Source organism: Pseudonaja textilis, chromosome 5 (genome assembly GCF_049901715.1).
Source record: "Pseudonaja textilis isolate UNSWEBS1 chromosome 5, rPseTex1.2, whole genome shotgun sequence".
Taxonomy (NCBI): domain Eukaryota; kingdom Metazoa; phylum Chordata; class Lepidosauria; order Squamata; family Elapidae; genus Pseudonaja; species Pseudonaja textilis.
Window position 1 is genome coordinate 30,057,971 of NC_141994.1, and position 26,481 is coordinate 30,084,451.

The 26,481-nt window shown below is 34.9% G+C and overlaps 1 protein-coding gene across 2 annotated transcripts in view; it reads left to right on the forward strand.

Annotated features, from left to right (window-relative positions):
- Positions 1–26,481, forward strand: part of MON2 (MON2 regulator of endosome-to-Golgi trafficking) — a 74,011-nt gene that overhangs the window by 37,230 nt on the left and 10,300 nt on the right. Inside the window, exons 14-30 of one of the 2 annotated variants that reach the window (XM_026700290.2) lie at positions 1,467–1,648; positions 2,149–2,261; positions 4,960–5,064; positions 5,428–5,508; positions 5,599–5,672; positions 5,868–5,958; positions 8,218–8,319; positions 10,585–10,695; positions 11,891–12,066; positions 13,143–13,305; positions 14,430–14,723; positions 17,700–17,898; positions 19,017–19,645; positions 22,895–23,038; positions 23,485–23,502; positions 23,762–23,890; positions 25,279–25,469. In XM_026700290.2, coding sequence (XP_026556075.1) covers positions 1,467–1,648; positions 2,149–2,261; positions 4,960–5,064; positions 5,428–5,508; positions 5,599–5,672; positions 5,868–5,958; positions 8,218–8,319; positions 10,585–10,695; positions 11,891–12,066; positions 13,143–13,305; positions 14,430–14,723; positions 17,700–17,898; positions 19,017–19,645; positions 22,895–23,038; positions 23,485–23,502; positions 23,762–23,890; positions 25,279–25,469 — 2,802 coding nt within the window. The remainder of the gene's footprint in view (positions 1–1,466; positions 1,649–2,148; positions 2,262–4,959; positions 5,065–5,427; positions 5,509–5,598; positions 5,673–5,867; positions 5,959–8,217; positions 8,320–10,584; positions 10,696–11,890; positions 12,067–13,142; positions 13,306–14,429; positions 14,724–17,699; positions 17,899–19,016; positions 19,646–22,894; positions 23,039–23,484; positions 23,503–23,761; positions 23,891–25,278; positions 25,470–26,481) is intronic. The other variant, XM_026700310.2, reaches the window with a different exon arrangement.

Below are 26,481 nucleotides of genomic sequence, written 5' to 3' on the forward strand. Positions count from 1 at the left end.
GTAAAAGTGAGGTTTTGGCTTTCTTAGGAGAATATCTATGTGACAATCTTGGGGCAACTATTAGTGTGCAGCATTATTATGTAATTAAATAAAAAATGAAAAATTTGCCCATCTTACGCATTTATTTGCATCTGTTATAGTGAAAATAATAAACAACTAAAATGTACAAATAAGCATTTCTGACATTTCAAAAAAAATCAGTGACCCTTCTTTTCAAAAACAGTCTATCTTTCATTCATGGAGTCTTGTCAATTTCTTGATCTGTTGATGATCATCTTTTTGTGCAGCAGCAAGTATAGACTCCCAGACACTGTTCAGAGAGATGTGCTGTTTTCCTTCACCATAAATCTCACATTTAAGAAGGGCCCACAAGTTCTCAATAGGGTTTAGGTCAGATGCGGAAGCGGGCCATGTCATTATTTTTTCATCTTTAAGGCCTTTACTGGCTAGCCACACAGTGGAGTACTTCAATGCATGGTGTGGAGCATTGTCCTGCATAAAAATAATGGTCTTGAAAGATGCAGGCTTTTTCTGTACTACTGCTTGATGAAAGTGTCTTCTGAAAACTGGCAGTAGGTTTGGGAGTTGATTTTGAGTCCATCTTCAACCTGGAAAGATCCAACTAGCTCATCTTTAATAATACCAGCCCATTCCAGTACCCCACCTCCACCTTGCTGGCGTCTTAGTCAAAGTGGAATTCTGTCCTCATGACTGATCCAGCCCTGGGCCTATCTATCTGGTCCATCAAGAGTCACTCTCATTTTATCAGTCTATAAAACCTTTGAAAAATCTATCTTCAGATATTTCTTGTCGCAGTCTTGCTGTTTCAACTTGCGTGTCTTGATCAATGATCGAGTTTCAGCCTTCCTTACCTTTGCCATGTCTCTGAGCACTGAACACCTTGTACTTCTGGGCACTCCACGTAGGTTGCAGTTCTGGAATATGACAGCACTGGAGGATAATAGGTTCTTGGTAGCTTCATGTTTGATTCTTCTCAAATTTTTGGCAGTTAATGTGCATCTTTTTCTCAACACGTTCCTGTGACCCTGTTGACCATTTGCAATATCAAGAGTGCTACATACCTCTGAAAGACTTTTTACGATTTTTGACTTTTCATAATTAGTGAAATCTCTCTTCTTTGCCTCATTTTACCTGAGGAAAAGAAGCTGCCTAATAATTATGCACACCTTGATAAAGAGTGATGATCTCCTTAGGCCATACCCTCCTTTGTTACACAAATACACATTACTTGATATGCTTATATCCACTAAGCATTCAAGTTTATACAGCTTGGAGGTGGAAAATATGAAAAAAATGATACTGTTAAAATACTCACTTGCCTAATAATTGTGCACACAGTATGTATTTTATTTCCAATGGAACAATGTGGATATCTATGCTTTGTTTTTAATCGAAATAACTTTTAATATGTATGGATTATGTTAATGATTTCTGTACTATTTCAGTACCGATGAAGCTGCCACAGAAAATATTCTAAAAGCAGAGCTAACTATGGCTGCATTGTGTGGAAAATTAAATCTTGTAACATCAAGAGATGCCTTTATTACTGCTATTTGCAAAAGTTCTTTGCCTCCTCACTATGCCTTGACAGTACTGAATACTACTAGTGCTGCCCTTTCCAGTAAATGTAAGGATATTATTTAGTCTTATTTTACATCATCTGAATGCAAAAATGCTCTGCAATTTTGACAGAATGTAGTTTTCTTAATATATATTAGACACAAGTACTTATCAGAATATCATGTGGATCTGTGGAACTGTAAGAAGTGAATGATAATATAATATAAAGAAATATATATGGCCAGATTCTGAAAGCCCGCCAGTTTTTTTTTCATTGGTTGAATGTTATTAATAGACCATAGAAATTACAAACTTCCATGTGCCTATGAAGACTTCCATTGCTGTTTGGGATGCACAGCATAATTTTAGATGTGAAGGCTACATTAAAATATCTCTATTAGTAGCAAACTGATTTTTTAAGGATTTTTTAAAATGTATTACTAATAGTTTGTTATAACTATGAGTAATAGATTTAATAAATATTTTTTATGTATGTATATGGGTATATTTGAATTAAAAATATAATATTAATGAATGTTCATATCTAAATATTGTTTTGCTTTCCAGCATATTCTATTCAAGGTCAAAATGTGCAAATGATCAGTCCCTCAAGTGAATCTCATCAGCAAGTTGTAGCAGTGGGGCAACCACTGGCTCTCCAACCACAGGGAACAGTAATGGTAAAATACAGTTTGTAAATATTTGTTTTCTGCTTCATTATTACCTATCTCCTTTTCATTTCCCCCATCGCTATTAAGCCATGCTAAACTCAGTAAACTCACATATATTTTCATCAACTGGAAAGCTTCCTAATGTCTTGTGCTAATTATTTATTTAGTCTTTTTATTACACTTTTTATTACACTTCTTATTACACTATTACAGTTTTAAAAAGGATGGGACTTCTATTATAGCATAGTGAAAAGACCGGAACAAAAAAGTACAAATTAAATCAAATAAAAAGCCCATTAGATCAAGAGAGGGAGCTCATGCTAACTACCATTATATTTAAGTGATGTATTCACTGAGGAACAGTATAGATAGCTCCCATTTTAATCTCTCCTGTCTAAAGTTATATAGCATATTTGATCTAGATTCATAATCCTAACAATGGTGCATGAAGCAGGCATTATGATTTATTCAGTAACTCTGATTAAATATATCTTGGTTTAATACATTACATGAGCCAAATTTTCATAGCATATTCTAGTTATAAAAGGAAGTATGTTCATTATTGATGTAACCTGCAGTTATTTTCAGATTCATCATTTACAGCTTTTGCTTGAATGATATTTACTTACCTATGTAAAAGAAAGTAAAATAGCCTTGCAGCTGGGGACTAAATCTTCCTAAGCTTTCTTCTGTCTTCATGGCACCATTCTAGTTTCAGTTGCATGGCTATTGTAGAATGTAATCTGATTTTGAAATTATTTAAAATTAGATGATGGCTTGTAAATTTAGACTTCCTTTGTGTTTGTCAACTGTTCTTCCTCTTTACCATTTTTCTGCAAGCTTTATTTGTTTTATATTTCATATTTCTTAACCGCCCATCTCCCTCGGAGAGGGCTTTGGGCGGTGATTTCCGTCTTAGTTTTCATTTTTCGCCAAACTACTAAGAGGAACAACAATCCAGCAGAAGCAAAATTTGCATCAGCTCTTCTCCCTTCCTTTCCTGCCTGTTCCCCGCATGCAGAGAAGGGGGAACCCACCTACTCACCTGCATACTCAGGTATCCTGCCAGCCACCATTTTGGATGAGGACTAGGGAGCCACTGTGCAGGTCTTGGTATTTCATTGTCACAGTGGGTTTCTGATTTGGGTCATCCCTGCCCTGATAAAAACAGGAAGTCCTCTAAACAGATACACTATTCTTATCTGTCTCATGTTTGATGAGCAGCCTTATGAGTAATTGAAGTTCATAGTATTTTACATTCTTTTCCATTAAAAAAAAAGTTTCTCCGTATACTTTTAAGAATTTTTTAAGGATAAGTCACTACCCTTTTACTTTTTACTTCTTGTTTTTGGAGAAATCTTATCTTGGCAGAGGGATTCTTTATAAAAGTTTACAATACTTTTCCAGTATTCAGTAACTAGGTTACTGTGTCTGCTCCCTTTATATTGGTAACCTATCAGCTGTTCCAGATATGGTGTTCCTTTTACTTTTATTTTTCTATTATAGTAATAGTACCTTTAACTAATTAAGATATTTAATATTGTACTTGATGGCTTCTGCTTTGTTCCTGTGATGCATGAGCTACATCTTTTCATGTTTTATTTAATGTCATCTCATTCTCAATTTCAATTGTGAATTTATGGTCTGAATATCTGATCTAGTGAGATCTTCAAGCTTTATATTTCACCTTGCAGTAAATTGAGAAGGGGTTTGATTATTCAATTCTTAATCTTTGTTATTTTTTAAAAAAAACACTAAAGGGATAATATTAATGAACTTGAATGAACTGTGTACAATGAGTTTTGTTTGTAGTTATTGTTGCTACTTGTCATTTATAAATATAAATTAGTTCTATCCTGGAACGAATCTGAAAATACTAATTGCAGGAGAACACTACAGGTAGTCCTTGCTTTATGACTGTTCATTCAGCAACCATTCAAAATTATGACAGTGCTGAAAGAAGGAATTTGTGACTATGCCCAAAGCTATTGCAGTGTCCCCACAGTCACATGATTGTGATCTGGGTTCTTGGCAACTCGTTCTTACAATAGTTTGCCAATCCAAATGTGATCATCATTTGAAATCTTCCCTTGCTAGCTTCTTCAGAGAGCCAAAAGTCAGTAAAGAAACTTACAAGCTGCCACCGCCTGCTGACAGGACTCCATCTGGTTTTTAGGGTCTGGCTGAAAAAGGTCCATTGGCACCCATTCTCCAAGAGAGTGGAAGACTTACCGGCCAAATTGATTTTGCCCTGTGCAGGGCAGAGTTCCTCCACCAAGCAGCCCAGTCACTCTCAGAGATGTTGGCTGAAAAAGTCTGTTAAAAGCCAAGTCGAACACATTTTAAATACCGTTGTATCAAAAGAAGCATGTATATTTTGGGTTCTCTCTTTTCTGCTTTAGTTTTATTTGTACAAGCTTGTACTAATATTTGTTTGTAAAGTAAAATGTTTGAATATTTGATCAAATTAAAAGGCTTCCCTCTGCCATAATGAATAAGGATTATGTCAGATGTTGTCACTGAAATCCAGGGTAAAATACCCCTTACATGCAAGCATCAGTTATAGAAAAATCTAAGAATAAATTGGTGTAGTGGTTTTTTTTTTTAATGATTATATTTTTCATTAATATTGTTGAAACAGTTTTTCACTTATAAAACATTTTTAGGTTATATCTATAAAATGCTAACTGTTTAAATTTTCTTTTAGCTTACATCTAAGAATATACAATGCATGAGAACGTTACTTAGCTTGGCTCATTGTCACGGAGCCGTCCTTGGTACATCATGGCAACTTGTCTTAGCTACACTCCAGGTGAATTTAAATTTTTTCATAAAAATGGATGTATCATTTTCAGTGGTTGAGCAATGAAATTTCTCATTTGCTAAAAATAAGATCTATTCAATTTGCCAAACTGCTATTGTTATATGACAGTCACCTTGACTTTGGGTATCCAAATATGCATGAAATCCTACCATGCATGAAACCACATGTTCTAATCACCCATTCAACAGCATGGATGGAATGATTATACAGAGCTATAATGATATTTTGCTATTTAGTCTAAGCTTTTAAATTGTGATAAGAACTTTGCACACTTTGTCACAGAACATATTTACAAAGGTATTTCAAATTTTAAAGTGTGTGTGTGTGTTTTTTTGTTTTTTTGCATTTTAGCATCTTGTATGGATTCTTGGTTTAAAACCAGGCATTGGAGGTGCTTTAAAGCCTGGAAGAGCTGTAGAAGGACCTAGCACAGTAAGATATATATTACTTTATTGAATAGAATGTTATCATATCATATGTTTTTACTATACATTTACCAAATTTTGAAATTATTTCTTTTAGGTTCTAACTACGGCTGTTATGACTGATTTGCCAATTATCTCCAACATTCTTTCCAGACTTTTTGAAAGTTCACAGTAAGAAAATGACTTTGCAAATAAATGTTAGAATACACAGTTATAAAAGTCTGTCTCTAACTATCTGTTACATCTCTTTTTATCATTTTAACCACTTTTATTTGTTGCAAACAGCCCCACTTTGGGGTTCTTTTTTCTTATTCATTTTGAAATAGTTTTAATACTTGATTTCTCGCCTCCATTCCTTCCTCACAGATATCTGGATGATGTTTCATTACATCATTTAATAAATGCACTTTGTTCATTGTCTCTGGAAGCCATGGATATGGCCTATGGAAATAATAAGGTACACTATGTTTAAGTTTTTTGTATAAATCAACCAGATTAATTCAGTTAAGTTTACATATGAATTATATGAACATGAATTATATAAACATTATTTATAAAAAGTATCCCATATGGTCCTTTTAGTGCAAACATCAGATATTCTATTAATTATGTGTCATCAAATTGGTGTTGACTTTTTATCAACCACATAGATTTTCTCTGTGATGATCTGTCCCTGATCTGGTCCTTTGGGTTTTTGAACAGTGCAGCCATCCCCACTGGCCTTCCATCTTGCTGCCGATCAGCCTTGTCTCTTTTCTCTTTCCCAGCTTTATAGCCTTCCAAAATAGGATAATTTGAGCCTCGATATTTGTACTTTGAGATAAAACTTTGAGATTATTTATTTGATTAATCATTGTTTTCCTGGTTGGCCATGATATTCTCATGAAACTTCTCCAACATCGAAGTTCAAAAGCATTAGTACTTTTTCTGTTCTGCTGCTTCAAAGTCAAGCTTTTGCTTCCATACAGCATCACATGGAGTGCCATGGCTTGCACTATTCTGATCTTCGTAAATGTAGGTATATAAACAGCATCTGAACATTTTTTCAAGGTCTTCATGACTGTTTACGAAGTGCTATTCCATGATGTATATCGTGTCTGGGGGGTTATGTTGATGGTGGATCCCAAAGGCTGAAGCTGTTTACCACTTCAGTATCTTTGTTGCCAGTTTTAAGGCTCTTGTTGTACATGTTATCATGAATTTGATCTTCTTCATATTTAATTCTAGTGCCATTTTCCACTGTGTTCTTTGACTTCTATTTTGCAGCTTGTTGATCCTATGCATTTGTGGGTATCAGAGTAGTGCCCTCAGCATAGTACAGGTTATATTCATAAATATAATTCATATGGCCTCTCATCTCACAGAATGTGACTCTGGGTTGTGTATAATAAAATCGTAAAATAAAAGCAGAATGCCATTAAAAACATTTAAAAGGCTAAGCAAGAACATTAGACATGGAGATATAGAGCCACCATTCCTTTGAGTCTCCCAGGCTTGTTGACACTGTCAAATTTTGCAGGTTTTCTGGAAGGATGGAATGAAAATGGTAGATCCCATTGCAGGGAAGAAATGATGTTCCACAGAGAAAGTGCCATGGCAGAAAATCCTTTGTAGAGAATCCTTTGTAGATAGAACCCACAACTATAGATGTTTCTTCCTCCAGTTTTTAAAGCAGACACTATTTCTTCAAATGTATCTTCCCTTGATATGTATTTCAGCAAATAGTTTAAGTATGAAAGTGGAAAATATACAACCTTGTCTCAGTAGTTTGCCAATCTGAAGACACTCAATTTCACGATGTTCATGTTCAGTTTGTACTATGGCTTGACTTCTATAAAGGTTTTGCATGACAACAAAGCAGTTTTCTGGGATTCCCATTTTTCTAACCACATTCCACAGCTTGACATTATCAACAGCATCAGTGGCTTTTCTATGAAGCACAATTATTATTATCAATTATTCAGCATACATCAGCAGTAAAACAGTTTTATGTAACATGATGTATTAATTAATTTACATACCCATTTTAGTCTTTTACCCCTGTATCCAACTCTTTTCTTGATATTCCTTAATTAAGTACAATTGTTCATAATTATGCATTTAGTTCAAATATAGAAGCAATTGTAAAGAGGATGGGAAAAGTTAATATCTTAAATTAAAGCTTGAAATTGATTTACAATCCTAGCTTGTTACACAATTTGTAAATATCATCTTTGTGGCAGAAAAGGGAAAAGTAAAGACCACAGTTTCGTGTGCAGAATTTAATTTATTATACTAAGTTCTGATCAATGAATTCCAAAAATATGCATGTATGTATGCATACTTATGGTCCCTCGGTAAGCTAAGGGTATAAATAAATTTGAATTGTATAGGTATTGGTCATTTAATAAGAATACTTCAATGTCCTCATCATGAGGAGATTTATTAAACTAAAAATGAAATGAATTGATCTCCCATGTATGTGTAGTTGGTATTTTAAAAGTATATGTGAAACAGATCCAGCCTCTGTATTCTAACAAATATATACTTCAATTTCATATGAACAGTTGATATATGAATTTTATCATAGTGGATAAAGGATTATAATACACAACTAAAAATTAAACTGCTATGTCAACAAACCTTGAAGATAACACTTTACATCACTGTTCTTCAGTACAGTAACTCAATGTATGAGCTGGTGAATGAAATCATTTTAAATACCATTTGCATTTAGGAACCATCATTGTTTGCTGTTGCTAAATTGTTAGAAACAGGACTGGTTAACATGCATAGGATTGAAATTCTGTGGAGACCACTGACTGGTCATCTTTTAGAGGTAACGAATCATTTTACAATCTTCTATCGGTATTTATGTTTGAAAAATCTTAGTAGCTTAATACTTAGAAGCAAATAATGTTTAATATTAGTTGCTTTCCTGTTCCTATTTTGTTTTTTGCTTTATTAACTGTAGAGTCATGGAATTAAAAGAGCTAATTAGACTATTGAATCCAACTCCCTGCTTAATGTGTACTATGTGAATTCTGTACCTGTGTGGATTGGGAAAATATCAGATTAAGAAGAAAGTCACATTTTCCCCACATGAACACCATAATTGTTTCAGAAAATGCATAGTCAATAACTTGTAAATAAATAAACCATACAGTTGTATACTAGCAGATAAAACAATTGATGTATCCTTTGTAGTTTTTTTGGCAGCAGTATGGAACAATATTTTTTTCTTTTCCTTTAAAATAAGGAACAAAACAAAATGTTTTTTTCTAACATTCTAATTAGCTTAAAAACCTGGGATTTTTTTGACATCTCTTATCCAAATACTAACCAGGTAGGTTTTTTTAATATTAGTATAGGTAAAAAGTAACACGATTGTCAGTTGGGCTATTATTGTACATAATTTAAATCAGGATAATGCTGCCCAAAATACTATATTGCAAATTAAAATTATAATTCTGAGCTGAAAAGTAGAATAGATATTCTTGGATTGTATACAATGTAATGTTTTAGCTATCTACAAAAGGGTATATTGTATACATGTGCTGCTTATGCTTCTTACCTCAGAAAAATTGCTACAGCTGAATTGTTTTCCTTTACATAAATTTATAAATTTTATATTAGAAACTTTAAGTTTTTAATAAATATGCTTAAGGAGTACTAATCTTTCAAAACAGAGGTGTTTTTTTTCCTACCAAAGTGAAGTGCTTATGCATGACCATACTTATCCCTGCAGATACAATCAAAACCAGATTCCAAAAGCAGCTATGTTGCCCTATGTTGCAGCTGCTTAATTGATACAGAGTTCTGTTTTGTAGTTCTTTCTGCTTTTTGTAATACATATCTTTCAAAGGATTTACAGAACCCCAAAAGTTCTATAGCTAGAAATATTACCAAGATTTTGGGTGCTACAAGTATAATATTAAATATTAATGCTTGAAAATTTACAAATTTATATTGATCAGAAATGCAGTGATTCAGCTTAGCAGACGTGGAAATCCAGGTAGCCCTTCAATGTTGCTAAATTTCAGTTCAAGCCAACATTGCCAATTATGAGATATAATAGCAGTAATAACATTGGAATATAGATGTTCCACACCTCATTGTCAGATCTTTTTTCATTTTTACTATGCATTTTTCTCTTCATAAAATTAATAGAAAAATTATATTTTTTGCATTGATATATCATTAAAATAATTTACTTCTAGGCTGGCAAACTCAGGAAGTGGGGGAGTAGTAGAATTCAGTTTGAAAAATAGGTCAGTTCCATATTTTAAACTACAATGCTACACCAATATTTTGTATTGTTATTTACTATTTATATGCTGATAATAAATGATTTTATCTTCCTCAGTTTCATTTTTTAACAAATATGGGGAATAGGTTAGACTTGGCAGCTATGACAATTCATTGCAACATGACTGAACCAATATTTCAATTCAGATCTTTCCAGACAAGGCTGACATTTCAACCATTATATTACTTCTGGAAATGTTAGGCATCAGATATGAATACATATTCGATATAAAGCTTAGTTTTGTTATTCTAATATTTATTGCTTGAATTGCCTTAGATTCATATTTTTCATTTTTCCCTTTTCCTTTATTGCTTCCTAATTTTTTAATTCAGAAGGTAAGCATGCCTTGCAAGTATGTCTTACTTATTTACTATCTGATCTTTTCCTAATGTAGAATTACCACATTCTGATGTTGGAAAATGATATATAAAACCAAACTGAGATCTCAAAGAGATGAATTCTAATATAAGCAGAATTAGCATTTTAGAAGTTAGGATGGCACAACACATAAATCTACAACCATGCAAATCATCAGAATTGGGTAGAGGCTATAGTAAAATATGAAAAATATAAAGGTATTATTCACTGATAAATATGCTCTGAATTTACCATATTTAATTTTTGAAAATAAATACAAAGCATTTTGCTTCTAATAATGCAACAACTGCTTTGCTTATGTAAAAACAGAGTGGTTTATAATTATCAGCATAGACATTAATATTCTTAACAGTGATTTTATAGACTGAAAAGCAATACAGAGTGCTGCATATTTATTAATGGGCATTTTGACTGTAGGTCTGCCAACATCCAAACTCAAGGATGAGGGAATGGGGAGCAGAAGCTTTAACTTCTCTCATCAAAGCTGGATTGACATTTAACCATGACCCTTTGCTCTCTCAGAACCAGGTAAATTAGCGTGCTAGAAAATAATTAGTTTAATTGATAATGATGTTGAGTAAGAAGCAAAATTGTTTTTTGCAGTTATATTCAAATGTAGTTATAAATAGAGTAGAACTAGAATTTCAATGCCATGTTATTTGATTATAATGTTGTTCTGCTAATCAGTGGGTTTCCTAGGAAATTATCTGCTTATTGGACTGAATAATGGTACACTGATGAATAGTCTTTTCTCAAGAAAACCCCATTTAGTTGACAGAGGATTGCAGCCCAGATAGAATAAAAATGCATTACGAGCAAGTTATGGCATATACAATACATATCATGGCATTAATTTACTAGTGATTATATTGTTACCAGATATGTACAGTGTTGGCAAACCTTTTCGGCACCAAGTGCTGAAACGGGAGCGTACGCATGCACAGGGAGCACCAGAAATCAGAAGAGCAGCTCCCCGGTGTGCACGAGTGCCGGAAACCAGTAGTGTAGCTCCCTGACATGCATGCACACTGGGAAGCTGAGTGTTGTGCATGCCAGCCACCTAGTCTTCCAGTTTCTGGCACGCAAGTACTCACAAAGACCATCTGGCCTGCACACACCCTGAAAAGCAACAGGCGACGGCTGGCATGCCTGGAGAGATGATTCTGCATGTCACTTCCGGCACGAGTACCATAGGTTCGCCATCACAGTGTTAGAAGATGTGGCCCTATATGTTAATATGATAAGAGGGGAGTTTAAAATGTCTTAAAGCTATAAATTATAAATTATAGTCTATAATTTAGAGGTATGAAGTCTACCCATTTATATGATAAAGTCCCCTTAAATAAAACTGATAGTTATGAACAAGGTTGGGTGTAAATCAGTCTTGTCATTAGTACGGTAAGTAACTTTTCTGCACTTGTTTGTTTTCAATCCCAAGGAAAGCATCTTTCCTACACTTAGAAGTGGTATAGTCACATTTGTTTGTATCTGCTAGTATTTCTAAGAATAGGACTACTGGCAGCAGGTTAATCACAAAATTATGATAGTAGAGAATTTGGTTTTGATCACTCATGAGACAGTTGGAACATTATTTTATGTTGTTTCTAATTTTAAGTTATGTTACAGAAGATGTTTGCAACTGATCATGGTAACTATCTTACCATTTCTAGTTACTTTGTTACTTTCTTTGAATGAATAATATTTTCATTTCTTTTTTTTCCAGAGGCTTCAGCTGTTGTTACTAAACCCACTGAAAGAGCTGTCAAATATCAGTCACCCTGATATTAGACTCAAGCAATTGGAATGTGTTTTACAGATTTTGCAAAGCCAAGGGGACAGTCTAGGGCCTGGATGGCCCTTGGTGCTTGGAGTTATGGGAGCAATTAGAAGTGATCAGGGGTAAGTGTATCTTATTTATCTATTTTATTTAAAATACTTACATGGCTGATCATCTTATCTGCCACACCTCTAGTAGGGTAGCACCAATAACTAAAATCAAAGATGGTAAAATTGGAGGCTGACATTTCAACCAACACAGTCCAGTACACTAAATACAATCCCTAGGCTTTAACCTTTACCTCTATAGGACAGGACATAGTAATATATTACAACTGAGGGTGAACTTCTTAATAATTAATGGTGAAATTATTAATATTTATGAAATTATTAATGGGTAACCATGATCTGCCTAATTTTACAGACCAAATAGCAAAACCTAACTATGTTCAAAGAAACTGCATTATACTGATCCAATAGTACTTGTACATAAAAAGGATCAGAATTAGTGGGATATTTTGTGTTAAGTAAAACATTAAGATGAGTCCTTATAGAGGGTGCAATACAGCAAGATGTGGTTTCAGTGATTCGCTTGTCCACAAGGGCGCAATCTCAACCCATATGGAACTTTTTTGTATCAGCTCAGCCCTCCGTAACTGCTATGGGCAGAGCATCAGATCTAGCTGGAGTTAATGCCCTCCAAAATTTAGGAGATACATGTCTCACTGGTTTGTGAAGGGGGGACTATCTGCTCAAGAAAACATTCTTGGAAAAAGCAGACAACTCCTGTTGGACATTGTAATCTTTAATACTATGTTTAGATGCATTAAATACACATTCACAGTCCATCATTAGAAACTCCTCCTTGGAGAGGCCAAGATTTTAGAGTTTTAATTAAATAGTCTTAATCCATGTTGATTAACCTCCATAAAGAGATGGCTCGAACCTATAGGGAAGAACAGTAGTTTCAGCCGGTGTATTATAATGCAAACCCATGCACTTCTTTCAACCTTTATATATTTAAATAAATAAACAAATGTGACCATGGGGGATCAGGAGTTGTAACTTCAAGGATAGGTCACAGGTAGCTTTCTTTAAATCCATCACAACTTCAAACAGTCATTAAACAATTGATCATAAGTTGAGGACCACCTGTATCATAATTCTTATTTATAACTAAGTATTGATTTTGTTAATAGAGAATCTCTAATCCGGACTGCATTCCAGTGTCTCCAGTTGGTTGTGACTGACTTTTTGCCAACAATGCCATGTACTTGCCTACAGATTGTAGTAGATGTCGCTGGAAGTTTTGGACTTCACAACCAAGAACTAAACATCAGTTTAACATCAATTGGTCTTTTGGTGAGGCTTAATTTATTCTATTATTTTTACCCCCTAAATATGTAGATTTTTATGTGAAGGTTTAAATTGATATTCTGTTCTCATTTTCTGATAAATAAACCAAATCATGTTAGAGATTGCTTCAAAATAAATATGGAGTTATAAAAGCGTTTGGCAAATAAATGTTAATAAGTATTCTTGTTATGGCCAGCAGGGAGCCATTATAATTGCATAGCACAAACTTAAAAGAAAAAGTTAAATATAATAGTTCAGCTACCATTTTTAAACTATCACTAGCATATTAGTCAGAATACAGAACCTAACAATCAAGTTAGGTATCATATTTTTAGATCTAACTAAAGAGACATTAATTTGGAATTTACCAACATATCAATCATTAATATACTAACACATTAATGCACTAATATACAATGTAACATGCTCTTATAGTAACCATGTGCCTAATGCTAGGGACTATTGTTTTAAGCAAACTTTACTTACTCCTGATTGTACATGTTAATATATTAGGGCATCCAAGTACTGTACATATACCTGTATCACTGAAATAAAACTCAATGATCTTAAAAGATATTACGATATATAAAATACCATGTTCTGTATAAAATAATGGACACAATTGCCATTTTAAGTGTTATTTTTTACTATACAAAATAGGAAGTATTTTGTGTATTATCAGCAACCTAAAATTGGAGCTGGTTCACTTAAAGCATACATATAAATACTTTAGTGATTTTTTAAAAAGAAAATAGTTCACTTCTAAACCAAAATGTATTTGATGAAATTCCATTTCTGTGGGAATTTGGCTAAAAGATCTGCTTTTTCATCTTACTGGTTTTCATTAAAAAGGAATTACCAAAGTGTTCTATAATATTTTTATTCAAAATCATAATCACGTATTTTAGAAGGAATATACCTAACAATAGTTCATCAAATGCCTACATTCATCAATCCATCATAAATGGTGCATAAAAATAATACCAAGCTAAAGCATAGCTAAATGTTCAGAACAATTCGTTTATATAGTGCATTTAACTGCGAGGGCTTTTTTTACATTACCAGTGCAGGATTGCCATTCTTCTTTATGTTCAGAAATCATATATAAAAAAGTCCTCTTTGTTTTGTAGTGGAATATTTCAGACTATTTCTTCCAAAGAGGTGAAATTATTGAAAAGGAATTAAACAAGGAAGAATCAGTGTTACAGAAGCAAGCAGAAGAAAACGGGACAACATTGAACCGTCCCTTCCATCCAGCACCACCATTTGATTGCCTCTGGCTTTGCCTATATGCCAAGCTCGGTGAACTCTGTGTAGATCCACGCCCTGCAGTTAGAAAGAGTGCTGGGCAGACTCTATTCTCTACAATTGGTGCTCATGGAACTTTACTTCAGCATTCAACATGGCACACAGTTATATGGAAGGTACTGATGTTTATATGTAATAATATTGTTCTTACAATATACTTGATCCCAGTTCTCAAAATTATCCTTTTTATGTACTAATTATTTTCTGTTACCAATCTTTCCAGGCCTGTAAATTACATTTGACTGTATTTTCAACATGGGTTTTGTAGTTATTTATCGTATACATGCATTCAGAAAGTATTCAGACCCCAGTCACGTTTGTCAATTTTGTTATGCTGCAGCCTGATTTCTATAGTTGTTGAAATTCAGTTTTTCTCATTAATCTACACTCAGTACTCCATAATGACAAAGTGAAAATAGAATTTTAGAAATATCTGTAAATTTATTAAAAATAAAAAACTGAAAGATCACATAGGTATAAGTATTCAGATTCTTTGCAACAAAACTTGTAATGTAGCTCTGGTGCCTCCCATTTCTCTTGATTTTTGCTAACATGTTTCTACACCTTGATTGGAGTTGACCTGTGGTAAATTAAATTGATTGGACATGATTTGGAAAGGCATACACCTCTCTATAGAAGGCTTCACAGCTGACAGTGCATTCTGTAGCAGAGCAAAAGCCATGAGGTAAAAAAAATTGCCTGCAGAGTTCAGAAACAGGATTATTGCGAGACACAGATCTGCGGAACAATACAATAATTTTTTTGCTGCACTGGAGGTTCCTTAAAAGCACAGTGGCCTCCATAATTCTCAAATGGAAGAGGTTTGGCACAACCAAGACTCTTTTAAGAGCTGATTGCCCGATCAAACTGAGCAATCAGGGGCCTTAGTAAGATAGGTGACCAAGAACCTGATGGTCACTCTGACTGAAGTCCAAAGATCCTGTGTGGAGATGGGACAGAATTCTAGAAGAACAACAATCACTGTAGCCTGCCACCGTTCTGGGCTTTATGGCAGAGTAGCTAGACGGAAGCCTCTCCTCAGTGCAAAACACATGAAAGCCTGCTTGGAGTTTTCAAAAAAAGCTCCTGAAGGACTCTCAGACTGTGAGGAACAAGATTCTCTGGTCTAACAAAACCAAAATTGAACTGTTCGGTCTCGATTCTAAATGTTATATCTGGAGGAAACCAGGCACCGTGACAGGATTCCAGCAGTTACTCCAATTAAATCATGAGCTAGAGCCACACTTCCAAAACTAATCACCTGCTCGTCATCATTCCAATAGTGAATCATGCTGTGTGGGTGTTTTTTAGTAGCAGGGACTGGAAGACTGGTCAGGATTGAGGGAAAGCTGAATGGAGCCAAGTACAGGGATGTGCTCAATGAAAACCTATGCCATAGGACTTAGGACCTCAGACTGGGCCAAAAGTTCACTTGCCAACATGCAACGATCCTAAACACAGAACCAAGATAGCACAGGAGTGGCTTAGGGACAACCTGAGTATCCTAGAGTGGTCCAGTCAGAGCCCTGATTTGAACCCTATAGAACATGTCTGGAGAGAACTGAAAATAGTTGTCCACTAACGGTCGCCATCCAACCTGACTGAGCTGGAGAGGATTTGCAAGGAAGAATGACAGAAAATCCCCCAATCCAGATATGCAAAGCTTGTTACATCATACTCAAGAAGACTCAAGGCTGTAATTGATGCCAAAGGTGCTTCAATAAAGTACTAAGTGAAGGGTCTGAATACTGAATAATGCGATACTTCAGTTTTTTCTTTTTAGTACATTTACAGACATTTTTAAAATTCTGATTTCATTTTGTCATTATGGAGTACTGAGTGTAGATTAATGAGAAAAAGTGAATTTCAACAACTGTAGAATCAGACTGCAGTATAACAAAATTGACAAAAGTGAAAGGAGTCTGAATACTTTCTGAATGCACTGTCTATTACATACAAGTAAAGATGCTGTGTGGGTGACTTCACTTTTTTTCTGCTGTATTAGTTCTCTTTTTGCATCCCACCTAAGTTGGAAAGTGTAAATTCTGAGAGGAGTGCTCTAACAGTCCAGAAAGTTTCTCTTACATATATGAAAAATGGATACAGGTATAATTTGCTAAAAGGTGAGATTAGTTATTTCTAGCAACAGGTAAAAGATCAAATATAGATTCTAGAATTAGAAGATTGAGTCATACTGTGGAAAAAGCGACTACTTGCTTCTTGAAAATTGAAGTTTTTGCTTGGTTGGAAAAATCAAAGAAAACTACGTGGACTGCTTCTTGCGCATCATCAAATTACCGTATTAGATTGCAATTAAATACTATTTATGGAAACAAACAACATACATCATTTAGCGACTGCAATTGGTTTCAGCAAAATTGTTTCTGAGCAACATAGCAACTAAACAAACCATGTGATTGAACTAGAGAGATGACAAAAACCACTGATTACTGTCCTGTTGTTCAGACAGCGTTCTCTCATACAATATCCTCTTTTTTCTTTCTCTGTTTTATCTAGATCAATTTTGCATTTTGAATCCCTAGTTAATAGAATCAATATTCTCACTTGAGCATGTTTTTAGAATTTGGTGAAATTAGAAAGTGGTGTAATATGATTCTAATTCTTTATTACTGTATAAGTAATAACTTATTATAATTAATGTTTAAAAATTCTACTCCATTTCAGAGGAAAAGCACTTAAAGAAGCTAGCTTTGTTGTAACTCTTAAATCTGTATCAAAGGTGGTAATTCAACTTAAAATATTATAGTAAAATTAAAATGAGAGCCAGATTAATGTAGTGATTAACACATCAGGCTAGAAACTGAGACCGTGAGCCTGTTTTAGGCATGAAGCTAACTGGATGATCTTGGGCCAGTCCCTCTTTCTCAGCCCTACAAAAAAAAAAGACAAATCCCTTCTTCAAATCTTACCAAGAAAATAGCAGGGACTAGTCCAGGTAGTTGCCAGGAGTGAAAACTGATTTAAAATAAAATGAAATAAAATACCGATTACAAATTCTTCATTACAGAAAAGACATTTGCCAATGTTTTTATTTATTAGATATTAGTTTAAAAATCTTAAATGTTTTATAGGTTCTCTTTCATTTGCTGGATAGAGTGCGGGAATCTTCTACAACTGCTGATAAAGAGAAGATTGAATCTGGTGGTGGTAACATTCTCATTCACCATTCACGAGATACAGCAGAGAAACAGTGGGCTGAGACATGGGTACTAACATTGGCTGGAGTAGCTAGAATATTCAACACAAGGCGGTATTTGTTGCAGTCCTTAGGTACGGTGGATTCTTATTTATGTTTAAGACAGGGTTTTTATATAGACATTTTGGTTCTGCAGATGTATTTTGCACAAATAAGACATTTTAATTTTCATCTCGATTATATTTATAACTCTTATCTTTAATACAAATTTGGTTAATTTATTTACTTCATTATATCATAAGATTTTCTTGTCGATTCTGCATTAATTGAAAAGTAATTTCTTCCTTTTATGACACTCTCTGTTAAAACCATCTGTTTCCTTATTGTTAATTGGATCTTAATTAATTTCAAGTGCAACCCCAAAAAACTTTCTATCAAAACAGCATCCCAAGGTACCAGAGTCCACTATTTTTGAATTAGTTCATATGATTCCTTTAAATTTTCATCATTTATGTACATGTAGTCTTCACTTAACAAAAATAATTAGGACTGAATATCTGTTGCTAAGTGATGAGGTTGGAAAATGCAATTTCATGTAACCAGCCACTTAGCGATGGAAATTCTGGCTCTTGTCAAACTCTACCATTGCATTAAGTGCAGTGTCATATGACTGTCATTTGCAACCTCCTGCCAGCTTCCCCATTACCTTTGCTTGTAGGAAGACAGTAATAAAGGTAGTAAATGGCAATCATGTGATTGCAAGATGCTGCAATGTTGTAAACTAGTGGCCAATCACCTTGATCATGAGCATAAGCGCGAGGACTAATAAAGAACCATTCATTCAGCATCAGCATAGGTTTGTATGGTTGTTAAACAAGTAGTCATTAAGCAAGGACTATCTGTAAGTTTATATCACATACATAATTGTGTAAAATGGTAAAATGACACAGATGATGTAAATTAAGCTTTAATTGACATTCTGCTTTAACAAAGGACTTCTCCTGAAATGGTCTCCTACTGTAACTTGAATTTGCATAGTATTGTTTAATAGGGGATTAGGCAGTAGATTTGGGATACTGTCCACGGAGGCAGAGTGGCTAGTGAAATCTCACACATCCTTGGAGAGTAGTGTAATATGTCTTATTTTTATACTTTATAACAAATCAATTTTTCTCTTACCAGTGAGCTGTTCTTAGTATATATCATAGTAATGATGAAGCATATCTTACTGAGCTTTCTTTTTCCCTAATAGGAGATTTTTCTGAAGCTTGGGATGTTCTTCTTGATCACATTCAGTCAGCTGCACTCAGCAAAAACAATGAGGTTTCTTTGGCTGCTTTGAAAAGCTTTCAGGAAATCTTACAAATTGTATCTCCTGTTAGAGAAATGGAAAAACCTGATACGCCACCTGCTATTAATGTTCCTGTGCCTATCCTCATAGGATCAGTGACTGCCACTGGCCTTGGAAGATCTTTTATGAGAACTGATTCTATAGGAGAAAGGATTGGAAAATATAGTGCAACTGAGCCGTCTGTGATAACTGATGAAATTGAAGACTTGGATCTTTGGTGGGCTGCATGGAACAGTTGGTTTAGAATTGGTTCAGAAAGTACACAGCCCCCGCTTTCTTTTGATAAAATGACTTTTATTCCCAGCCAGCCTTTTCTTACAGCTTTAATACAGATATTTCCAGCCCTCTATCAACACATAAAAACAGGTTTCAGTATGGATGATCTCCAAAAATTAGGCGTCATTCTACATGGTGCAATCTCTGTTCCAATCAGTTCTGATGCATCTCCTTTCATCTTACCATCATATACTGAGGCAGTTCTAACAAGTTTGCAAGAAGCTGTACTTACAGCTTTAGATGTCTTACAAAAGGTAACACAATTTTTAAATACTTTACGAAAAGCACTCAATTTATTTTATGCTGTCATCCATGGCCTTATATATTAACAATAATTAACTTTAATTACTTTAAATAATTTTCCTACATCTTAAATACTGTTTCAAGCGGTCTGCTCAGTATTCTTTATTCAAAAGATCTGTCACAACATAGATTAATGTTACATTTTTAATTTTATTATTTTTGTATTTATTTTTTCATATTTATCCCTCAGATAGTGACTCTGGGCAGTATGCAATAAAATGTTAAAATATAAAACAGTATATTTAAAAGTTAAAAATTTAAGAGGTGGCAGATTAAAATTAGTTAAAAAGTGATTCAGAGACTAACCAGCCCCACAGCTGTGTGCTTCTCTGAGCTTCTCATGCAAGACCACAGAGCCATGTTTTTACTGCTTTTCAGAAAATTAGGATAGTGGGGGTGAGTCTGCTTCACCTCCGAGGGAAGAATATAGTGGGGGAAACAGCAGAGAAGGCTCTTTTGCTAGACCTTGCCTGTCAGAGTTCTTTAACCTTATATTTCAGGGGTCGCCAACAAACCACCAAACTCATAGTTTTAAATCCCACAGACCAGAGACCCTGGGAAAATCCCCAAAAAAGTCTGCAGGAAAATTCCCCACCCCATTTTCCTACCGATCGATCATTCTTTATTTGGGATCACAGGATACCGTCTCCAGCTCCGTTCTCAGGTGAGAGAGACTTTTGGCTTCATGCAAGGAAAGCAGCAGAAGCAGCAAAAGTCTTTTTTTCTCTCCCCCAAATTCCACCAGAAATAAGTCTTTGTGAGACTTGTTGCACCGGCGCAGCCTCTTGGAGCAAGATGCCTTGTAGGGTTCCAAAGTCATTTCTGGCAGAGTTGGGGGGAGAGAAAGAAAGACTTTTGCTGCTTTCCTTGTGTGCAGCCGAAAGCAGAAGAAAGAAGCACATAGAAGCTGCCCAGTGGCGAGGCGTGTGGGGTGAGTGGGGCAAGTTCCCCCCTCCGCCCTTTCCCTGTCCCTTCAGTACCTCATGTTGTTTGCAATGCAAGCAACACAAGCCTTGTGTTCCTGCAGGCCATGTTCCTGTGCAGCCTGGATTAATTGCTTTGGGGGATGCTTTGGGTGTGACATTTCTCTGTGGACCACCAAAATTTTCTCGAGGACCACCAGTAGTCCCCAGCCCACTGGTTGGCAACCACTGTTATATTCGGTACATATTTTCTGAATCAAGAAAATGTTTTCAAAAAATACAAATCTGAAATGAATTTTCTGGTGCTGTAATTCATTTAAAATGAAATGGACATGTAAAATATAAATTAAATTGATCAGTGTAATTCTAATCTAATATAGTTTCAGTGAAATTAATGAAACTTGCCATTACACTTAATTGAAATCTTGTGATTTCAGTGGAATATTCATTATTTCTTTTTTTAAGTATTAAAAAAATTAGCAAATTTTATGGGTTGGCTTGCAAGCAAATTTTATGTGAGAGACCCAGGTAGCTGATTACAGAATCATAGATCTCTAAGTGAATCTGTGATTCTGTGAGCAACTCAATCTGCCTGCCTGCTTTGCCTGATTTTGGGTAAAAGTCATGCCCAGCCAGTCACATGACCATCAAGCCACACCCACAGATCAGGCCACACCCACAGAACCAGTTGGTAAGAAATTTGAATTCATATTAGTGGTTCCCCAGAATTTAAAATTATGAGTTTGGTGAGCTCCAAAAGGTTGGCAACCCCTGCACTAGATGACATTGCTAGGGCTCGCTACCTTAGAAAAGTGAGAAAAATTCTCAGGGATGACTCACGTCCCAGTCAGCACTTCTTCATTTCCTACCATTGGGTAGGAGATATAGAAGCATAGCCAGTCACACCAACAGGCTGAAGAACAGTTTCTACCTGTGGGCTGTCAGACTTCTGAACGGAAAATAACTTCATGTCACCATAGTATGACAGACTTGCGGGGCTGGTGCATTGTGCAACAAGGTCACATAGTGTAATAAGATTGGGACTGGGTTAGGGACTTGTGTCCTCACTGTGAGCTGTGTTGGGGAGCACGAAGGGAAGCTCAGCCAATCTCATTGTTCACATGTTGTATTCTGACAATAAAGGTAATAATAGATACACATTCTAAGCAAATGCTCAACAATCATAATGCTCATTCATTCTTGGACTTCTTAATGGACCAATTTCTTGCATATGCCACCTAGAAGATAAATATATTGATAAATGCTCAATATACAGGTCATCCTCAACTTACAACAGTTCATTTAGTAACCATTCAAAGTTATAGCGGCATAGAAAAAAGTGACTTCTGACAATTTTTCACACTTATGACCATTGTAGCGTCCCCATGGTCACATGATTTATGTTTGAATGCTTGACAAGTGGTTGATTCACTAAAAATATGGTGGTAAAATGGAGCAAAACTCACTTAAATTTCTCACTTAGCACAAATTTTGGGCTCAATTGTGGTCGTAAGTTAAGGACTACCTTAAGTAAATAGATTATTTAATATTAACCTAGTTATTGTGAAATCATTCTCTTCAAAATATTTTATTTAACCTGTTTCATCATAGAATTACAAATTGAAGTGATAGCTATCTGAAGCTTTCCATTGTGTTAGAATATTTTTTGTTTGATATAATATTGCATAAAGTGGGACAGATCATTTGAACAAGCATACCATTCAGACTGTTTTGACCTACTATTATTATCTTCACTATATTCTTCCTTTGAACTATCTTCTTTATCAATTATTTTGTTATTATGCACACTATTATTATAGAATTTTGGTTGTATTCTTTCCATAATCTGTATATAACTCAGGGATCAGTTGCCCTGAATTATCAATTATAATTTTTTTGCAATTTGACAAAAATACTCACTACTTCTATCTTTCTGTCTGATCTGCATTTTCCACTGTTACTATTGTATCTACCATAAGTAAATCAAATGTTAGCTAATCTGAGTTTCATTGATTTCTGAATTGTTACCACTTTAATGTATTAGTATATTTAATGTAAAGTTTAGAGGTTAAGTAATTACCCTTTGAATTAGTTCAGCAAACTGGACTGCTTTATCAGTTCAGCATATTTTGTAGCAGTAACAGACTTCATGAAGGTTTCTCATACTAAAGAAACCTAATTCCTATAGCATTTCACATTTCTGAACTATGTACATGTCATATTTTTGCAATGAATTAAATATTTTCTGGAAAATTAATTTTTAATTGGTTTTTATAGGCTATATGTATAGGTTCAGAAAACATGCAAGTAATGTATCCTGCTATCTTTGATCAGTTGTTAGCTTTTGTTGAATTTTCCTGTAAACCACCACAATATGGACAGCTAGAAACAAAACACATTGCCAATGCAAAATTCAATCAGGTAAGATGTTTTACTTTTACTGTTTTGCTTTTAAAAGCTTAGATTGAAAAATACATATAGTTTTGCATGAATTGATAAGTATCAAGCAACTGCAATATTTATGTTACCAACTAATTAAATAGATATGTAAAGTTTTTCAGTTTTCTTTTTTTCCGGTCACTTTCCTACTTGATATCGATACTATTAAGAAAAGACATTATAAAAACAAAATAGATGTCCTAGTTAGCAAAGATGGTTTAACTAACTTTGCATTTTCTTGTGAATATTAAATGACATATTTTACTTTTAATACTTTATTTTATGAAATTCAAACATAATGTCACTGATTTGATTGCATTTTCACTAGTAATACTATTCAATCAGAAGAATGATATAGGTAAAAAGTATAAAAATATATTAATTTTTCCTTATTCTGTTTGTTATGCAACACAATGGGATCACTATAGATACAACTGTTTGCACCGGTGAGTTAAAATCCTTTAAAAGATCATGCTTAACATTCTTCCTTCATAAACTGCAATATTGCACGTGTTTAAAAATGTCTTTGATTCAAAACGTAATTGCCAGTTCAAAATTCTATATAGATATGTGGGACTGGGAATGTCTTTTAAAAATTATTTCATGGATCAGATATTTTTCTTTTAGTAATTTTCAAAAAATGTGCATGCAACCAAACTAGGCCTATTTATTTTCTTTTATAAAATCTGTTGTTTGTTGTTTCAGGCAGAATGGGTAGCACTTAATTATGTACCATTTGCAGAAAGATCTTTAGAAGTTGTGGTAGATCTGTACCAAAAGACTGCTTGTCACAAAGCTGTGGTAAATGAAAGAGTCCTTCAAAATATTATCAAGGTAAATATTTTATATAGATTTTAAAATGAGCTGCATTGTTGTTTTCCAAGTCTGAGGTTAGATTGTGAAACTTGCATGAAAGCCTAAGAGTGGCTTATTACCTTTTTTTTTTTTGCAGTTATAAGATTATTTCAATAATTACACTCTCCCATATCTTTGTTCTTTGAGAATCACATATTTTGTCAATTATCAGTGTGGATCACATTCCTTTATAACCTTTTTTGATAGCAATTATTATTTGAAAGATATGAAGATATAGTAATCAAAAATAGTACATTATCTTGTTTTAAATTATTAATTTAATTACCTTTCATGGATGATGAAGTCATTTAAGTCTAAAGAACATTGCAATTCAAAATTTATTCAAATCTTTATTTCATCTGTGGTACCTGCCATATATAATAAAGGGGCTGACCAAAGTGTTTAAATGTCTTAAGTTTTACATTGTTTTGTAAAGCTGAGGTGAGGTAACATAAAAGCCTACCCACACATACACATGATAAGTTTAATGTGAAGTATATTCTTTCTATTAGCAACCCTTAATGTTTAGGAACATAATGAAAAAAGCCACAGACATGATATTTCTTGGTATGTGGCTGTTAGTTATTTACATACTTGGTTCAAATTTTGCATGTATTTCCTAGAGCTATACAGTGGAGAACCAGCAGTTTTTCTACCATTTTAGAGAATACCTGAAAAATAGTATGTGTATGTAATATGTGTGAATCAGTTTGCATGTCCATTCATTTGAGATGGTTTCTTATTAATAATTTGCAGAACCAACATGAAATGCCTTTAAAAAAATTCCCCAGATTTCACTCATTCCCATAAATGATACATGTTGTGACTTCTCTTCCACCTCATGCATTTAAGTCCAGCTAAAGTTTTAGGTTGTTTTCTTCTTTGCCTGTAAGTGGGATTTAAATGCAAGTACAGGTAATCCTCAACTTACGACCATAATTGAGTTCAAAATTTCTGTTGCTAAGTGAAACATTTAAGTAAGTTTGCCCCATTTTATGACCTTTCTTGCTACAGTTATTAAGTGAATCACTGTAATTATTAGTCACACTGTTGTTAAGTGAATCTGGCCTCGCCATTGACTTTGCTTGTCAGAAGGTCACAAAAAGGGGATCACGTGACCCCAGGAGACTGCAATTGTCATGAATATGAGTTAATTGCCAAGCATCTGAATTTTGATCATATGACCATGGGGATGCTATTATGGTCATAAGTGTGGAAATTGGTCATAAGTCACTTTTTTCAGTGCCTATAACTTTGAACAGTCACTAAACAAACTAGTAAATCGAGAACTACCTGTACTGCTAAGTTTCATATGTTTCATATACATATATCTTACTGAAACCAATGTAAATATTTTATTTTGACAGACACTAAGGATGCCTCTTAGTCTGAAATATGCTTGCCCTTCAGAAAGCACATGGAAACTCGCAGTCTCTTCACTCCTTAAAGTTCTCTCAATTGGGTTACCGGTTGCTAGACAGCATGCTTCCTCTGGAAAATTTGACACTATGTGGCCAGAGCTAGCCAACACTTTTGAAAACTTTTTGTTTACTAAAAGGTAAAGTATAATTGTATAGTTGTGGGGCAATGTAGGGAGGATGAAGTTCAAGTGTTTTGGAATAGAATAATTTGAAATTTTTTCCACATTGTGCCTTTAAATAACGACCGCAATATTTGGAGCAGTTGTTTTTGGCTTGTTTTTATTCAGCGGTAGCTGTGGGGTTTTTATCCTATTGTATAAGAGCATTTACCATGGCAAGGTGTGGTGCCACCCTTGAACAGTGCTAAAAGGAAGATAGAAAAAAAATAATCACCTATTGAAAATAATAGTAACCTTGTGTAGATGAACAATATATATAAATTTATTTATATATAAACAAATAAGTATTTGCTATGTGCTTGACACAGTAACCATATAAAAGTAACTCTGTTACACAAGTAATAGACCAGGGGTTTCAACCTCGATTTCATTGAGGGCCGCATCAGGATTGTGGTTGACCTCTGGGGGGGGCAGGATGGTTGGGTGGGTATGGACAGGTGGTCTCAGCCAATTGGGTGGGCGTGGCCAGGATGGGTGTGGGCAGCTTAACATCACTGTGGTATCCCGGGCAGGGCTGGGGGGCTCCATTGTCTCCAGCAGAAGGCAAGACTAGGGTAAGAACCAACTCTTGTCCACCAGAGGAGGAGCCTCACCGTCACTCTTAAGTCATGCAGAGGACTCCCACACACAGTGGTACGGGCTGCACAGAGCCCTGGGCAATGAAGGGCAAGTGCCTAGCCCTCAAGCTCTCAGGATGCCAGGACCCCACATCACAGCACAAGTCCGATTCCCTGAGGGGGCACCCAGCTGTGCTTAACTCCTCCTCAAGGCTGCTGCTGCTGTGCTCATTCTCCTTAGCCAGTTGCTCATGGTGTGTGCAGGAAGGCAAAGTGTATGGGTCAGAGGGAGGCCCATTCCCTCTTCTTGTGAGGAGACTGAGCTTTGTAAGTAAAGCAACCTCAGCTATGGGATGGAAGACCACCAGGAGAAGAGGGAGCAAGGGGATGACAAAAGGGCAGCAGGGCTGCTG